Below are 19,254 nucleotides of genomic sequence, written 5' to 3' on the forward strand. Positions count from 1 at the left end.
TTGTAGAACAGTCCCAGTAAAGTAACACTCTTGCTATATCAGTACATATACACAGTTCTCTGCCCCTTATATCATCAAAAAGCAAGCATTACTTTAGCAAGATTACCTTCTTCAGTGAAGCATTTAAAGGTTATGTTTTTAAAAGCATCACTAAAGAAGGGAATTAGTTCTCCCTGTGTTATGCAGCAATAGTCATGGGAAGGAATTGTGCAGGGTGCAAGCCATTCATTTATGCATGTGCCTGCATGGAAAGTGGTGCAAAGGGAACACCATAGTGGTGGCATGAACTTCCATCAAGAAAGATACTGAAAGAGTCTCCAAACAGCTAATATCAGTTGGTGACAGGAATTGTAACAGTCATGGCCTGGTGAACGATGTCATGAAGACTATTTACAACTTTTTTACTGTAGGAACAATAAAAAAAATACCCTGGATGCAAATTACAACAGCTTACTAGAAAAGAAAAATGTAATAATTATGAGTCCCTTATTTTTATAGAAAAAAGTCAGTTTCTGACTAGAGGATCTGTTTATATATTTTGGTACTTGAGAACTACAACATTCCTGTATCTGACCATAATCCCTACTCACCAAATTTGCCAGTAACTCCACATAGCTATGGCTGCAAGCAGACTGCAGTAATGGGACTGACACATACGCTGTTACATGAAGTAGTTTTCCTGTAGTTTCTTCCTCAGACCTCAGCATACTTGACAGGTGCAGTATATGAACTCGACTACTAATTATGGTTATGGTCACAGCAGTGTAAACAAAGAAGTCCATTCTTGTGTACAAAAATGCGCAGGCTGAATTCAGACATTGCTGTCACTTCTACCTGAAAATGTGTAACAAAGCATTCCCAGCCTCATGTTAGGAAACCTCTCAAGGTAAGGGATGTCACTTCACTGGACTCTTGTTGTTAAAAATGTTAATTTAAAGTTCATCATACTTTTACTCACAGCTGTGGAAAGGTAAAAATAAAACTTCATATATGAGCAAATTAAACTGCTTCCTGATATGCTATGCCATGCACTAACTAATACATGCAAAAAAGTTGTCTATTAGCTCTTGCAAGCAAAAACAATAATCGGCTTCCATCTACTGGTACAGTTTGACATTTAAAAACTACATGATCCCAAATGAATCACTGGCCAGTTTTTAGCTATCAGATTTCTAAAAGAACAAGAATATAACTAATACTTTATTGTCTCTACATTTAAATGACATGTTTTCCTCAAGATGGTGCTATAACCTGTGTGGCTAGCTGTAGAGACACGTACCAGGTACAATTTAAACGTGTTAAAAAGTAAGCATTTTGCACTACTTCAAAACCAACACAGATAAAAGGCATACTGCTTCTACATTCGAGGGTTAATGAAAAAAGGAAACACATTCTCACTTGCACTCTTCGTCCAGTAGATGGAACAGTCCAGTGGGCTTCTTACTGATGAGATTAATGCAGCTTGTATTGTCAATGTAATCGATATTATGCCAGCTGATTCCTTCGGTCCTGTACTCTTCCTGTTAGAACAAACACAAATAAATAGAATTACTTCTAAAGGTGGGTATTAAAAATATAACCACTTCCTGCCTTTTTTTTCAGGCACTACAAACCACCCGCCATCCCAGCCTCTCAGGATTTCTGCTGAAATGTATACCCTTATAATTCATTCTGAAAGCCATAACAGCATCTTATTTTGTTCAACCTCTTCGAAGAACTCTCCTAGGAAAGTGATTCAGTGTTGTGTCTAGTAATTAAAGGGATGAGCCTGGTTAGCTCAAAAAAAATGGTAAAACAGTTCACTGGCACATTGTGCAGTTAACAGGCTAAAAAATTCTCTCTCTTCTTCAGTTGTTTAACTTTGTGAAATGTACTTTAATTGGACTGCAGATTAAATCTTGTAATACTCGACAGTGCAGTTTAAATTGCAAGTGCTCAGAATGGGTCATACCAGATCAACAAATGTGCAAAGATTAGTGCAGTAAATAAACTACCCAAAAAAGAAAGGGAAGACTCCCAAGGCAGTTAAGCTGTTTACAGTATATCATTCTGTCAGACACCGAGTTTCCCTAAGTATTTAGGTACCAACTAGAGGAAAAGTGGTTTATACAGTTGTTGTTGTCTTTTGGCTTTTCCCGGTTAGGGGTCGCCACAGTGGAACTCCGGTCCGCTAATGATTGGCAGTAGATTTTGACGAATGCCGAGGTGCCAGCTCGACATTCAACCTTCAACTAAGGCACGCCCTTTTACGCATGTTTTTCGAAAGCCCACCCAACCGCGGGGAGGACATGCAAACTCCACACAGAAGGCATGACAGACTAGCTAATAACCACCACAGCCTTTATAAGCCTAGCCATGCAACCCAACCCAATTGTGTCCCTATGTATCATTGGCATTTATTAGGAGGGGGTATGTTAGTTAGGACATTTCTAAAGGTTATGTGTGTGGGGGGGCTACGTTAGCTTGGGGTAGTTACAGTCTGCTTCTATCTATCAGAGATACGGGAGCCAGTCCCATGATGAATTTCTGATTTCCCTTCCATTCATCAAAGTTATGCTTAAATAGGGTTAGGGATAGACTTTGCTTCACATGGATGGGGAGTCTGTTCCAGAATATGGGGGATCATCTGAGACACATATCTGTTTTGCCAACATGCCCTGTTTATGTCGCAAGCATAATTTAAATCCTTAGATCTAGTGCTTCTAATGCTGTTTATTTTGCAAATGCATAAAAGGTCCAACAGAGCTGGATATGAAGATGCCTTATATGCTAGGTATAGATCTCCTCTGAGTAAACTGTAGGAGACAGAGTACAGAGGTAGGGCAATAAGGTAATCTATGCAGGACAATATCTTTATACCCTGGATTTTCCCGGTAAAGAACCTTTTTGGGCATTCCAACTGTTGCATATGTCTGGTTAGGTATGCTGAAGGAGACATTATACTCAATGATGGGTCTGATAGGTGCCAAAGAAAGTGGCACTATGACTGCCTAGGGCCGGGATGCCTTGCCCTTACTTATAAGTTGGGCGACGTAGAATGATTTTCTTACTGCATTGGCCCCATTTTGATCAAAGGCCAAATAACTGTGAACATATGCTCCTAGTTCCCTGACTACGGGGTCACCTCTTAGGGGTGTCTTACCGATACAGTAATTAGCCTGGGTGGACATTTTTCCAAAAGACACTATCATGCATTTTCTGCCACTGAGTTTTAATCTGTGATTTTGGTAACAGTCATTTGTCTGTGATAGATCCTCTTGTAAGATTTTTGTGTCATGGGGGGAACCTATGATGGCTCCCAACCTGCAGTCATCTGTGAATTTGATCAGATAAAGGCCCTTGACATTACCCTTTACCTCTGTGAAGTAGATGCCAAATAGAAGCAGTCCCAGCACAGAGCCCTGAAGTACCCTGCAGGTGACCAGTCTCTCAGTGGACATGGTCTTACTAATCCTGATTTCCTGAGTGCCGTCTGTGAGCCAGCTAGCAATTCAGGAAGTTATGTAGGGGTTTATGTCCAGTACAGTGAGTTTGTCAATAATACCAGAGTGGGATATTGTACTGGATGCCTTAGCCAGGTCCAGGTAGGTGATATGCACCTTTTCCCCTCATCCATTGCCTTGCTGACTAGCTTAAAGAAGGCCAACAGGTTTAATAGGCATGACCTTCTCTTGGCAAAGCCAAACTGGCTTGGGGTCAGAGTCTGAAGATTGCCTGTGTCTTTGTTGATCAATTCCATGATGCTTCTTTCCAATGCTCTACATATTACACTAGTCAGACTAATGGGTCTGTAGCTTCCATGGTTGGATAATGGTCCATCTTGTGAAGTGGGATAACCATTGCAGTCCTTCATTCTCATGGTACAAAGCCTGTTTTGAGGATTCAGTTGAAAAATTACTGAAGTGGTCATATTAAGTCATGTTTCAAATTATTTAGGAGGCATCCCAGGATATTATCATGACCCACAGAGGCTGTTTTTGGCTTTAGCAAGTGCCACCATGACCTGCTCCCTGCAGACAGTTTGGGAGGGGGTGTTACAATAGTAGGTATTTCATGGGGGGTGAAGTTTGAGCTGAATTTGATAGCCAGATATTTGCTATGTCGTTATGCTCAGTGAACACAGCACCACTGACCACCAGTTCAGCACACTGCTGGGTTCCGCCTTTGAAATTACAGACACAGCTGTAGAAGGTCTTGTGGTTGTCTTTAGCCTGTGAGGGTATACTGACCTTGTTGGTGTTAATTAGTCCTCTCAGTTTCCTGTTTAGTTTAGAGAGCTCCTATCATTATGGGAGCTGCATTTCCCAATTTTAACCATTACTTTTTTCCCTTGATTATACACCCTGTCAAAGATAGAGTAGGATTCCACCAGTGTGGTTTGTTTTGGGTACAGCGGCCTCTACATCACCATTTACATGCTTGTACAGGGTTTCTATGATCAATTCCATGCAGGTTGCTGTGGAATGGAGGTTATGAAGGGCATTGAATTTTGACAAACTATTGCTTAATAGTATGTAGTTTGTTTTGGAATATTTCCTGTTAGGTACTACGTTTACAGAACTGATTTGAGGATGTGACATACGGGGTGTGCAGCTCTCTCTTATATTGGTGAGTACCAGGTCCAGTATGCTTGACCTCTGGTGGGTGTGCACACTATCTGGTCATGGGTATTTGTGTTAATAAAATCCAGGAATCATTGTGCCTGCAAGTTTGAGGTACTGTATGTTTCCCAGTCTACACTGAGGTAGTTAAAGGTTCCCATAAATAGAGTATTTGCTTTAATGGTGAGTGTCTACAGTAATTCTAGGTACGAGCTCTGGGATTCCTGGGACATACATGGTGACCTAAAGCTTGCTAGGATACAGAATAGTCACTGCCTATGGTGATTTGCATGTGGATAAACTCCAGGACATTGTCCTATTTAACCACCCTAGATGTACACTTGCTTCAACTTGAGATCGTGACTCCGTCTTTAGTTTCTGCCTGAGCAGCTGATGGTCTAAATGTGCGGAAGGTACTTTCTGTGGATTTAATTATGTTTCATAATTACACAGATGTTTATATTTTCCAGAGTGAGGAGAGCTTGAAGGATGTGGAGTTTCTTGTTTAAGTTCCTAGCATTGAGAAGTAACACCTACAGGTTTCTTTGGGTTTTATTTGCTATGTTGGAGTTTTTTCAATTTTGCATTGTCTAAAAAGGCTTTACAGGGATGGATAAAGTTTAAGTCAATAATCAGAAATCTAGGGGTGACCATCCTTTACAAAGGAATGTGGTTTGTTAAGCATGTCCTCCTATGCTGACCAATGTTGAATCTCCCCTACAACGTCACCAGAAACAAAGCCAATTATTGAGGTCAATCATCTTGTTTGTATTGTGGCATCATTCTTGGTGAAGGCAAGGCACATACCTGCCTGAGACACATATTCAGAGAGAACATCATCATCTCTCTTCATACAGTCCAGGGAGGTATGTCTCAGGTCACTGATGTCCACATAGACTACAATACAATCATACTGGTACCTTTTGTGTAGTGACTTTAATGCATGTGTAACTTGACAGATCCTGGTCCAGATAAGCAACTAACAGTTATCTTCGCCTTGTTTAGCCTGGTGAGAGGGGCATCTGTGTGTCATACAATGGAGTCCCCTATGACAAAAGTCCTAGGTAATGTGTTTGCTTACCTTATGGGCTTTGCTCTTGGGTCTCCACTGGGTGTAGGTATGTATGTTTTATTTAGTGCTGTTTTTGTTGAGTGCTTTACAGATCACTGAGGATGTTCATTGCTCTTTATAGGCTTAGGAGGTCTTTGAGATTTGGGAAGACTACTCTCAAGTACCTCAGCATGAGTTGATCTGTGTGTGTGGTGGATGTAGAGTGTGTATTCTTCAAAACCTTGCTTGCATGTAAGATTTTTGCCTCCAGTGAAATTGTGTATGTGCATCTCTCCCATACTATGTTTGCTTCTTTAAGGATTAAATGGCAGAACATGGCAGAATTGCTACATTGTCTCAAGATGCCCATATTTACAAAGCTAGCTACAGAGACATTTGGAAATTGCATATCCATGCTGTCTGGACCTGTATTTGGGTGGGTACTGTAGGTTATGTTCTGGGTTATACAGAGGTCTCCTTGTGTGGTCTCTGGGGTTTGGCACTACACTAGGTTAGACTGTGCCACAGTTTGATAGTAGTACTGTTTAACAAGCAAACTAGCTGTTATAAATGCAACTGAAAAGATTGCAGAGCTATAAACTACCGAAAAGAGAGCGAGTACTTAAACATTAGAACTAAGATCTCCTTGTTTCACATTGAAAATCTAATAAGTGACCCTCAACAGCCAACAAAATAACGTATCAGGTATGCAACACATTCAAGGGCCAACTGAAATAGCTCAAGAATTATCATTATGTACCCAGCCGGATCCCCTACACTTCACCGACATGCACAACGCCGACACACAAATCACTGACACCAAAAGACCGACAACACAGATGACCGACAAGGTGAGAACCCGACAGACTCGGTAAGTGTGCGATAGAGTGAGGGATTTAGTGTTAGGGAGCGGACAGGTAAGTGTGTGATAGTGAGGGACTGTAGTTTTAGGGGCGGGTTAAGTGAGTTAGGGTTAGGGTGCGGGTAGGGTAAGTGTGCGATAGTGACGGACTATGTGTTTAAGGGTGGGTTAAGTGAGTTAGGGTTAGGGTGCAGGTAGGGTGTGTGTGCGATAGTGACGGACTGTAGGTTTAGGGGTGGGTTAAGTGAGTTAGGGTTAGGGTGAAGGTAGGGTAAGTGTGCGGTTGTGTCGGACCTTAGGTTAGGGTTTGGGTTAAGGTTAGTGCATGTATGGTTGTGTGTATTGTCGGTATTGTGTGTTGTCGGTCTTTTGGTGTCGGTGATTTGTGTGTCGGCGTTGTGTGTGTCGGTGAAGTGAAGGGGATCCACCCAGCCACATATACAGAAGGAAACACTTTTCTTGGTTACGAAGAAAGACATTATTGTGCAACCCAGCACTGCCCACATGCTCATGCTTCTGACATGAAGAACACAGCCAAACACTGAATTTGGAGAGCTGTGTGGTTCTTTAATAAGGGACAGAATCTTTGTTGGTATAAAAAAATGATGAAGCAAGATATAGCAGACCAGACTAATGTTACGGATATGTGCAGAGCTAAACTGTGAATGGATGCATACTCTGGTGTCTCTAGAAATCCTTTATTAGCTCCATCATATTTTTGATATTATGTAATCACACATCAGTAACTTCTGCACTGATTATAGTCATAAGGGATATATTTGCATTCATTTATTAGGTGTAGTATCTTAATCTGATTTGTGATGGTCCTGAATTTTTTTGGTGCCAAATATTTAAAAACACACAGTAGCCACTACTGCTGACCATTAATAAGCAACAATGGACAAAACATTTGCGTGCAATGGATGACAACATGGTCCTTCCTAGCCAGTCTGCTGTTTAAAGACATTTACATCTGTAGTTTTGTCAGTTACAATACATGCCAGTAGACACGTTCTCCTAAATAAGAGCGTGTTAAGCTGACTTACCAAAGCAGCTTTCTGTAAGTATTTTCAAAAAGGCAATACAGTTTAAAATTGATTGACCTGAACTACATCTCTGCTGGCATTTTAACAGGCCTACATAGCACCACTTTTGCCATTTTTTTATTCGGTTAAAGAAAATGCTTTACTAGTACAAGAACTGAATTATTCCCATTACAATGTCTTTCTGTTTAAAAAAATGGGTTTGAGCGGTTTTTGAGCTTGTTTAACCTCAGCAAGATCCTAACTGGGGGTCCTGCAGAGTTCTACAGCAGCAGAAAAGAGAGGAGAGACTTTCAGTGATGTAAGTACCTCCATTTTGCTTCTTTTGCTTGTTTTTTGCTTACCCCACTTTATTCTAGCCGTTTATTAATTCTTGCTACTTATTTCAACTGTATTCTGTTAAATGTTATTGTTTGCACTTTATTTGCTCGTTTTAAGTTAAATTCAACTGTTTTTACTGTTGTAGGCTACACACTCAAGTGTGCTAGCCGTTTCTCTGCTTTAAAATAGTGTTTTTGCAGTTCTAATTGTTGTATTTTTGAAAAAAGCCAAAAAAATCTCCTTGCTCGTTTCCCAACTTTCTGTAACTAGAATAGTTTGGATTTCAGATTTGCTGATCTCAGGACTGTATTGAGGTTTCTGTGTTGCCCAGATCTTACTGAGATAGTGGGAAGCTTTTCTGTTTATCAGTGGGAGTGGTACGCTCTCAGCAGCCTATCTGTTGCTAAAGGAGTGGTTTCAGCTCAGAAATTGTATTTTTATTGGCCATTTTGGGCTATTTCTATCCCTTTCATATTTCTGTTTAAAAAAATGTGTCTGCAAAATGCTCAACACCGCTTAGCTAAGGTAAAACCATTACCGGTGCCTTAAACTCTGCTCTTCAAATATTCCGTTAGACCTTGTAAATCTTTACCTCTGAGCACTCAAATTAGATCTTAAATCCAGCACTTGCTCAGAACGCCTAGTAGCATTTACTAGAAAGTTCACCCACTGCCACTAGCACTAACTTTCTATAAAGGAAACAAAAAGCTTCAGTACTTAATCTAAACATAAATAACTCAGTACTTAAAAAGCTGATCACTTTTCAGGCATGTCCAAAGGCAGTGGCGGCTGGTGACTTCAAATCAAAGGGGGGCTGCAGGAGACAGCTGAATGGGTGGGGTCAATGGGAATGTGTGTGGCCAACTAGAAAGGGGAGGAGCTATGCTCAAAACCACAAAAACTGTAACTTTAATTAAATGCTCTGCCCTGGGTGCCAAACCATCATTATGAGAGTCCAATCAAGACAAAATGAAGTGTAGAAGAAAAAACATATTTCAATCCATTGGCTACATGACAGCTTACTTAATATCTAGATGGAAACAAAAAGGTTGTGAGGCATGAAAAAATAAATTACTTTTTAAATACATTACTGGAATGCTAGTCAAAATCAAGTATAAGAAAAACAAGCAGCACTCAACTCAAACCACTTCTCCTTGTACTGCAGTTCTAATTATAATTTATATTCAGCTTTATTAAAGTACCAAGTAACATGCTGAAAGTAGCAATCTCTGTGATACCCCCACTTGTAAAAATGTTTCTTATCCAAAAAAGACCTGCTGCCTGACAACAACTATCTACTTGTTTCATGGGGTAAACATGATCAAAGTAAAAAATGAAAAGCAAACAGGAAACAAGCTCAACATACATTGCTTAAAGGATTACTGCACAGGATATGGACCACACATGATAGATTGGCATTCTGTTTAGTTTGCAGGTAAAGCCTGTAATAAGCTCTTAAAATAATGTAATCCTGTCCTTTTTACAAATACTGTCATATGCATTTCAATACCCAAGGCTTATATGTTATCTAGTTATGTAAGTATTCTCTGCATGACAACAACAGAAAGGCTTTCAATGTTGGCAATTCTTTAACAGTATGCTTATTAAAACTTACTTGCATCTTACAATCTCAGATAAGCTTATCAGATGGTCATTAAAGTACTGCTACTTAACCCAGCAACAGGCACTTTCTGAATAATAATAAGCATAAATCAACAGTATAAAAATATGACAGAAACCAGAACATTCTGCAAAATCAAGGACAGATGAAAAGCCATTGTAGTACTTGTGTCTACATTGGATGGGGGGATAGTCTGCACATTTACACTGCATAACTGCTACTTGCCTTGCTTGGACACATCCAGAGTCACTACATGGGGGAATGGGGTACAACAAGTATGTCACAATTTGAAATGTCTCTGGCTGACTGCGATGGCCCTGACACATTTGTCATACCTCTCAACCTCAGAACAAGAAATCTGGACAAAGCCATACATAGAAGTGAGACAAAGGCCCAAAAATAAGGACAATTTTTAAATATTGCTCTTATAAACTTAGAAAGATAATAGAATAGTAGGTCTTGCATTAGTATGAATTTTCTGAAGGGTATGAAATCTGAAACTCAAGTGTCTGTCATTATTTTCTAACGTCAGTCTTTAATGATTTGCCACTAATTTGCCAAAAAAACTAAATTTTATGAAAAATGGACCAAAAATGTGATTCAAAAATATAAAATAGCCACAAAATACAGCTGGGAACCTGTCAAAGAAGGGACACTTTTTAATATTAGTACTGCTAATTTGAGCAGCTGACAAAATAAAAGAATCTACATGCATTTCTGAAATAAAAGTAATCTATAACTGATTATTGCAGTTATTTATTAATTGTAAACCCTCCAAACCCTCCATGTTTTTTTCCAAAATTGCCATTTAGTGGAGGGATTATTAGGGGAAGACTAACATTTTGAGCCAAAATCAGGGACAGTTGAGAGGTTTGGATATGCCTAATTCTATAAAGCAATTTATTTGCATGTACCTCTCAACCTGTTAATACAGGAAATCTGGACAAGGCCAAATATATGGGGGGAACATATAAACAGTACTAAAAATTGCTCTTGTATAAACTGAGACAGTTGATCGAATAACAGGTCTTGCTTTAGCATGCATTTTTCTGAAGGTTATGAAGTCTGAAACTCAGTGTCTGTCATTTAGTGACTTCATTCCTAAATGATTTGACAGAAAACCACAAATTTTATGAGGAACAAACGAAAAATAAGAAGCAAAAATCTATTCATTCTGCAAAAATCTGGACAGTTGAGAGGTATAGTTCAGCCGGGGCTGTCTTTGAGTTTGCTGCCCTTCCTCCCTCACAAAATCATGGTCGAATGGAGCCCCCCCCCCCACAGCGATTCCAATGAACCATTACTTGGCTATTTCACCCCATTTACCATAAACACTAATGTGCATACTGCTTTACTTTTGCGATGATTTGGACTTCATTTAAAAGTTTTATTTTGCATCTTACAGAGCAAACACTAATAGATATATCTGCTAAACAAAGCAATGCAGTCTCACAATGAGAACAGACTTAGCATTAAAACTTCAATGTGAAAGGGGCCTATAATTGTAGAACAGAAGGGGTAATATATGCCATTAGATGTACGTGTAATATGTTCTATATTGGACAAACTAAAAGAATGTTTAAAGTTTGATTGTTAGAACACTTGAGGGACATTAGGATAGGTAGGATGGAAAGCCCCTTGGCTCAACATTTTAGAAATTGCCATGATGGAAATCCTGAAGGACTTGAATCTACTATTTTAGAACAGATTTGTTTAAATAACAATGATAGGGAAACACATAGATATAACCTTTTAAAAAAAGGAAAAAAAGAAGTTATGTACTCACCATAACGTTCCATCTGAGTAGGTAAACATCATTTGTCACCAACCTGTGGGTATCGGATCCATATCGGATCCGAGCCGGCAGCTTCAAACAGCTAAGATCCGAGCTCCAAGCTCCTCCCCCTTACCTATAATCCCCTGCCATCCCTCTCTGACCCCAGATCGAGTTTGCTATGGTAAAACAGCATATTACAACAAAGGATCACCTGCAAATCCTAACCTGATGTTATCTGGAGAAAAGGACAAGGAATCCTTCTAGGACGTACTATAGGTTAGGGGGATGGGGGGGGGGTTGGTTGCTGACAAATGAAGTTTACCTACTCAGATGGAACGTTATGGTGAGTACATAACTTCTTTATCTAAAGTAGTTAACTTCATTTGTTCATCAACCTGTGGGACAGAGTCCCCAGCTACCCAAACCTGGGGCGTCCTCATGGAAGGATATTCCGGAGCACTGCAGAGCCGAAGGATGCTCTCCCTCTGGAAATTAGATCCAACTTGTAATGGTTAATGAAAGTATGGGATGAAGCCCAAGTGGCTGCTGAACAAATGTCGTCCAAGGACACTCTGGAGTAAAAGGCAGCAGAAGTAGAAATCGATCGGGTAGAATGAGCATGGACTCCTTCAGGTACAGGCCGACCAGAACTCTTATATGCAAGAAGTATACATTGGGATATCCATCTGGACAATGTAACTTTTGATACTAGTTTGCCCAAAGAGGGTCTTGCAAAGGATACAAAGAGTTGCTCAGATTGCCCATGTTCAGCAGTCCTATGCAAGTAGAATCTCAATTGCCTGTGTACGTCCAGAGAATGTAGTTTGTATTCACCCCTGTTTTGATAATTTGGAAAGAAAACTGGTAAATTAATAGATTGATTAATATTGGGCTCAGAAGCAACTTTGGGTAGAAAGGAGGGATTGGTCCTGAGGGAAACTATCTTTATGGAAGACCAAGTACGGAGGTTTGGCGCAAAGGGCTTGAAGCTCTGAAACCCTTCTAGCTGAAGTGATAGCAATGAGAAAGGCCGTCTTCCAAGACATGTATTTTAGATCCACTGAGGCTGCGGGTTCAAAAGGAGGGGCCATCAAGGACTGTTGAACAAGGGTTAAATCCCATGGAGGGACTGCGTCTTTAACCAGAGGCCTTAAGAGGAAGGTGCCTTTTAAGAAAGTCTTACATAATTTGGAAGATGCTAAGGAACTGAGATCACTTCCCACATGATAATGGGAAATCGCAGCTAATTGGACTTTGACCGTGGAAGAGCTAGCACCTTGGTCGAATAAAGTCGACAAAAATTCTAACACCGCTGGTATGGGAGCTGTAAAGGGATCCAACTTTCTATGCTCTGTCCCAGATAGTAAAGCGTTTCCATTTGCTGTTATAAACCTTTCTCGTAGAAGGTTTATGGGCGGCTACTAAAATAGCCTTAAGAGGGGACGAGATATCGGGAGTCTTAAGTATTACTGGAACTGGATCAGCCAAGCTGTGAGCTTGAGGTTGTCCAGATTCGGGGTTGGTAATCCTAGTGGGTGAGAGATCAGATCCGGGGTGGGATCTAGAATCCATGGAGGATTCACTAGATGAGACCATAGGCATGGGAACCACATTTGACGAGGCCAGAATGGGACTATGAGGATCACTCTGCTCCCCAACTGGTAGGCTTTCTGCAAGAATTTTAGCATTAGGGGAAGAGGAGGACAAGCATAAAGTAGACCGAATGGCCAAACATGCACCAGAGAGTCTCTGGGAGATTCCCCTGGTGGGGGAATTAGAGCGAAGTAGTTGCCACACTTTACGTTCGAAGGAGACGCAAAGAGATCGCAGCAAGGTTGATCCCACTTGAGGAAAATTTGCTTCGCTATTCTGGGGTTCTGAGACCACTCGTATGGTGAGAGGATAGTTCGACTCAGCCTGTCTGCCAAAATGTTCGACCAACCCGGAATGTTCGTCGCTATGAGAAAGTGGTTGGTGGAGATCGTCCATTCCTAAACTCTCATGGCCTCTTGACAAAGTGGGTAGGATCTGGTTCCCCCCTGTTTGTTGACATACCAGACCACTGACATGTTGCCTGTCTGACTTCAACTGTCCCTAAGGGAAGAAGGGCCTGGAATGCTTGCAATGCCAAAAGCACCGCTCTCATCTCTAGGACACTGATATGCAATAAGGTCTCTGAATGGGTCGACGTGCCTTGGATGGTTCTGCCCATACAGTGCCCCCCCCCCACCCTAGGCGAGAAGCATCCGTGGTCACCGTGGTTAGAGGTGGGGACATAGAAAAGGGGTGCCCTATCTGGAGGTCTGGTGACTGGAGCCACCAGAGCAGGGATTTCCTGCAAACCCTGCTGAGGGGGATGGGTGAAATCAGTGAGTGTAGCAGGATTGACCATTGAACCTGCAAGGTCCATTGTAGTATCCTCATATTCAAGCTCGCTAAAGGTAGCAGATTGATCGTGGCCACCATGGAACCTAGAGCCCTCAGAACCAATTCCGCTGGAGGAGCCAAGGATTGTAGAAGGGCCAGTATGTGGAACTTCAGAGTACGAATCAGGTCGGGAGTTAAGAAGACTCTCAATAGGTTTGTGTCTAACCTGGCTCCTATGAAGTCTAAGATCTGGGTTGGATGAAGGGAAGATGTGTTGAGGTTGATTGCGATTCCCAGCCGGGAGGCCAAGTGGAGGAAGTAATTTCTGGCTGAACACAGTAGATGCCTGTTGGGGGGCGGTCAGGAGCCAGTTGTCCACGTACGGGAAGACCTGTATTCCATGGAGTCTCAGGTGGGCCGCTACTACTGCCAAAACTTTGGTGAACACCCTGGGGGCTGTGGTGAGACCAAAGGGAAGGGCCCTGAACTGGTAGTGACTGGCTCCTAGCCGGAAGCAGAGAAACCTTCTGGATCATCTGTCCATCAATATGTGGTAGTACGCATCCTTGAGGTCTATCGAGCAATCTAGTCATTCTCCTGTAAGAGTGGAAGAATGGATTGAATGGTGACCATCCGGAACTTTTCTTTGGCCACTGACAGGTTTAGAAAGGACAGGTCGAAGATTGGCCTTAAGTCCCCCGTCTTTTTTGGCACCAGAAAGAACCTGGAGTAGAAGCCTGATCCGGATTGGTCTCGGGGGATGCGCTGGATCGCTCTTTTTTCTAGCAGCTACTTTATTTCTGCGGCTGCTGCCTCCCTTTGATTGGGTGGGACATCGGGGAGGCTCCGGGGTCTGGGAGGGGGATTCAGAAAGGGAATTTTGTAACCTCTGGATATGATTTGAAGCACCCAGCGATCTATTGTAATGGACTCCCAAATTGCCAGGTGCCTTGAGAAACACCCCCAGACTGCCTCCAGAGTGGAACAGTCAGGTAACCCTTCAGGGCTGCTGTGCGGGCCGATCCGAAAAGGGGTCTCTCGACCTGAAATTCTTCAGTCTCCCTCTGCCTCTGGGCTGGCGTCCACCCTGTCCTCCTCTGCCTCTGAAGGACGAGAGGTCCGGAGCGAAATGGGACTGTTGAGACTTCTGGAACCACATCTTCTTTTGTCCCCTTTGGTCCCTGGAGAAGGACCTCTGGGGAGCAGAGAAGCGGACTCCGATGGCGGACAACGTCTTCCCGTCTTTCTCGCTCTGGACCAGTGTGTCGCGGACTGTCATGCCAAAAAGCGAAGAACAATCAAACGGGGCATTTGCGAAGGACGCCTTGAAGGGTTCCGCAAAATCGCAGAGGTGGAGCCAAGCATGTCGTCTTAAAACAATGCCTGCTCCGTTAGCTCTAGCGGCTCCTTCCATAGCATGGGAGAGGAGTCGGACAGAAGTGTTCGAAATGGACTTAAGAGTGCCCATTAGAGTTGAGAATACCTTCTTATCCTCAGTCGACATGGAGTCTAGGGGCGACCCGGCGTATTCCTTGATGAGATCCTGCTGGAGTCGTATGATGTGTGCCATATAGTTCAGCGACCTTACGGCAAAGGTAGCTGAAGCGAACATCCGCTTCCCCCAGATGGTCCATCGTCCGAGACTCCTTATCGGGAGGATGGACTGAGGAACTCTCCTGGGCTAGTTCCCTCTTGGTGGCAGCCGACACCAACATGGATCTACTGGAGCACCCTTGCTCCATACCGTCCTATCAGTGGGGGGACTGAGAATTTTATCCGGTCTCTTTGGAATGGGCTCAACAGTGTCCGGTTCCTTCCATGCCCTGGTGGTAATGAGATCTACCAGGGGATCGGTGGGAGGGGACACCCAAGAGGTAGATGGGCCTGCGTCAAATGCCTCCAGAAACACAGACTCATCCGAGGAAGGTTTTTGGGCTGACCACCCCCTCTCTAATTCGAAGCATTTCCATAATGTCTCCGAAGGAGACGTCCTCGGGGGGTGACCTTGGGGAACCTTCCCCTTCCTCTAAGTCCGTGTCTTCTGTCAAGGACTCAGGTGAGTCCAAGTGCCTCCTCTTGCACTTACGTTTGTGAGGGACCTCCTCGGGGGGGCTGTTCGAAGAGGCCTCACCAACCACATCTTGTTCCTCTAAGGGAACCATCTGGGACGTAGGCGCAGGCTGTCCCTGGGGCCGGGTGATGGAAGGTAGACCCGTCTGAGAGAGAGTGCAGGGTGGAACCGTAGTAGGAGCCTGGGGCCTCGAATCCCTCGACAATACCCTCTCCACAACATCGAACACCGAGGGAGAACTCCTCTCTCTTGGATCCGAGAGCAACCCCCTCGGATCCGATGTGTGGATCGGGGCTGGCGCCGAAGCAATCGGATCTGAAGGGCCAGTATGCTCCGACTGAGATAGAGCCGAAGACACACTGACACCTCCGGATCCGAAGCTCTCGGATCTGAGAAGGGACCCGACAAACTCGAGGGTGCGGTCGGAACTGAAGTACGAGGCACTATCAGCGCTGAACCTCCCCCGGCTCCTATGCTCCTATGCAACCCAGATCCGAAGGCTCCGAACCCCGGAAGTGGGTAGGAGAAGGAGCAATCGGGGTGAAAAAGGGGGTCGGGCTCCCCCCCCCCGGAGGGGGGGGGTTGGCAGGAGCACTCCCATCTGCAGCTGGGCCTGGAGGAACCTACGCATCATCCGGTCCATATCTGCATCGGACAAGCTTCGGGTGGACCTAGAAGAGGCCACCGAGGCGGGCCGGGAGTGCCGCCTCAATGACCTCGAAGGCGACCGGGTGTCCTCCTCCAGCTCCGGGGAGAAGCGAGGTGAATGGAGCTGGGAAGGAGAAGGCCCAGAAACTTGTTTAGCCGGCGGAGCCAAGGAGGAAGACTCGGCCCGCCGCTTGTGGTGTCTGTCTTTTTTGTTCTCCCGCATAGCTTCCCTCTCCTCCTGGCCTAAGGTGGGAGGTTGAGTCCCGGCCAGGAGAGCAGGGATGGAAGGAGGCACTGCCGCAGCAGGTGCCATAGAGGGAGAGGAGGCCGAAGCCGAATCCGGGGGCAAAAGTCCCGCCAGAATCAACTTTGACCTCCTCTCCTTTAGAGCCCTGGGGTTGAAGGCTGCACAAATAGTGTAGCCTGAGGAAAGGTGGTCAACCCCAAGGCAAATAACACACCGAGTGTGGCCATCCGCTGGGGATAGCTTATGGCCACACTCGGTGCATTTAGAGAAAAAGGTTTTTGGGGCCTTGGCCATAGTCTAACTAAAAACAACACAAGGCCCAACACACACGCCTTCATACACATGGCGAGGAATAAACTACACAAAAAAATAACAAAATAACAATTTTATAACTAAAAGGTTTTTAACACTAGGGAGCAACACACACAACAAGCAATATTAGCTATAAGAAAAAGTTAGAAAAAAGAATATTTTTCTCACTGAACGACTAAGTCCCATGCCTGGAACTTGTTCAAAGCTGTAGATTCAACCGTGGCAAACGAGATCTGGGGTCAGAGAGGGATGGCAGGGGATTATGGGTAAGGGGGAGGAGCTTGGAGCTTGGATCTTAGCTGTTTGAAGCTGCCGGCTCGGATCCAATATGGATCCGATACCCACAGGTTGATGAACAAATGAAGTTAACTACTTCAGATCAATATTTATTTTAAAATATGGAACATTGGTACCAAAAGGATTAAATACTGAATGTTGTTGGAAAAGTGTTAAATGAAATGGGACACTGATGCTTTAAAAAATGCTTTGAAAAAAGTTTTAATTGAAAATTGCTGTTTTAATTTATTGTTTAATTGTTTATTGATCGAAGCTGCTGGTATTATTTAAAGTGTGGTTCATTTTGTGTATTTTACTCCTTGAAGGCTATTTGTAGCCGAGGCGCTAGAGAAATAAAATACTTTTTTGGCTTTGGTGGTATCGTTTGTGTTGAAGCACATATTGTTTGGTGTTGCAGAGCTGTTTTGTTTCATTTTGATGGCCAGTGATCCAGCAGTAAATATTCCACGGACCTTTAGAGAGGAGAATTTGGGTTCCTCTCAGCAAACTATTGATGGCTTTTGAGTTCCAATATAGATCGTGATAGAGACCGAGGTGAGAGATTAATGAGCAGTGATGAAGGATCCTCGATGCCTATCTGGGAAAGAATACTAGCTGAAACAAGAAACAAACGTGTCACTAATCCTTTTGCTGACATTGGTAAACGTTCTATGGATTTTCCACCTGAGGTAAAAACTTTAGTTAATAAGCTAAATAATTTGATGAACAAAGAGATGGCTACTTATTATAACCAGACAAGTTTGCAGAGATATCTGGACTTGGATATAGTCCCTCGGGGATTGAGGGCTATTAAATATCCATCCTTGCCTTTTGACTTGACTAGTTCTGAAGAGAAAGCGTTTAAAAAACATTGGGAAAAAGCAGCGCATCTCTGTTCTAAAGAATGGACCAACATTCTAATAGAACGGGATGTTATAAAACTAACTATTAAGAAATATATTACTAGTGTGTGCAATAAATTAATGACAGTGTTAGAGGAACTCGTTTTGAATCTTGTGTGAAATACAAGATAAATTGAATACATTTGAAAAAAAGTTATTAGAACAAAAAATGAATAAAATTCAGAGAGACCTTCGAGATTATGAAAGAGGCATTGCCTTTTTAGACCAACCGGTCATCGTTTTCGGTCTCTGGTCCGTTTCCAGGAAGGAGCGGGTGGAGCGATCTAGAGAAACGGAAATGAGACTAGTATGGAGGGATCTTCGAGTGAGAACATCAGGTATTACAGTGATGGTGAAGACATTAGAGACTATCCACCTTTACCTATGTCTATGAATGGACAATATATGCAGGATAATTTTCGCCCATATGGCGAAAATAATAGGTAACAAAAGAGAAGTTATTCGGAACGTGAGCCTCAGAGAGGGGGCCAGCAACGGCATTGGTGTGAAAACAAAAGAACTAAAAGGTACTGATTATGTGTCTAATAATGTTAATATTATTGTGAATTTATCTGGATGTTCTTTGGACGAATATTTTTGTAATGTGTTGAATTATGTTTTAAAATTTGTGCCGACTGTAATACTAAAACAATATGAATGCAAAATTGAATTGTATAAGCTGGTTAGAAAATTGCATTTGTGGTATTATTTCAATATAAATTGCTTGATGTCTGCGAATAATGACAACAGCCATAATAGTATATGTGATACTGATGAAAGTATGCTTGAAGCTGATTCTTTTGACTCATATATGTCTTGTAATAGTGAGATAAATGCATACTGTTTGATAGATACTTTTGATGTTATTAAAAAAAGTAAATTTATGCCACCTTTAATTCATGAAGGCATAAAAAAAATTTACTCAATAGTGGATTTTGAATTAGATGTGTTATTTAAAAAATTTAAGAAGAACAATGTTGAGTATAATTTGACAAAACAGGAATGGTTAGCTTTGATGCAATTTTCTAAGCAAAATAGTTGATTGTTAAACCTTCAGATAATGGGAATAAAATAGTAATAATGCATTATGAGCAATATTTAAAAATGTGTTCAGAATTGTTGGATGATAGAACAGTATATCAGATAGTAAATGAA

At 42.6% G+C, this 19,254-nt stretch overlaps 1 protein-coding gene across 4 annotated transcripts in view; it reads right to left on the minus strand.

Annotated features, from left to right (window-relative positions):
• MYO9A (myosin IXA) overlaps positions 1-19,254 on the minus strand; it is a 2,281,069-nt gene that overhangs the window by 957,870 nt on the left and 1,303,945 nt on the right. For all 4 annotated transcript variants that reach the window (XM_044077496.1, XM_044077494.1, XM_044077495.1 and 1 more), the window contains exon 11: positions 1,399-1,520. In XM_044077496.1, the coding sequence (XP_043933431.1) occupies positions 1,399-1,520 (122 nt within the window). The remainder of the gene's footprint in view (positions 1-1,398; positions 1,521-19,254) is intronic.

Source organism: Protopterus annectens, chromosome 7.part0 (assembly GCF_019279795.1).
Source record: "Protopterus annectens isolate FY-2018-M chromosome 7.part0, PAN1.0, whole genome shotgun sequence".
NCBI lineage: Eukaryota > Metazoa > Chordata > Ceratodontiformes > Protopteridae > Protopterus > Protopterus annectens.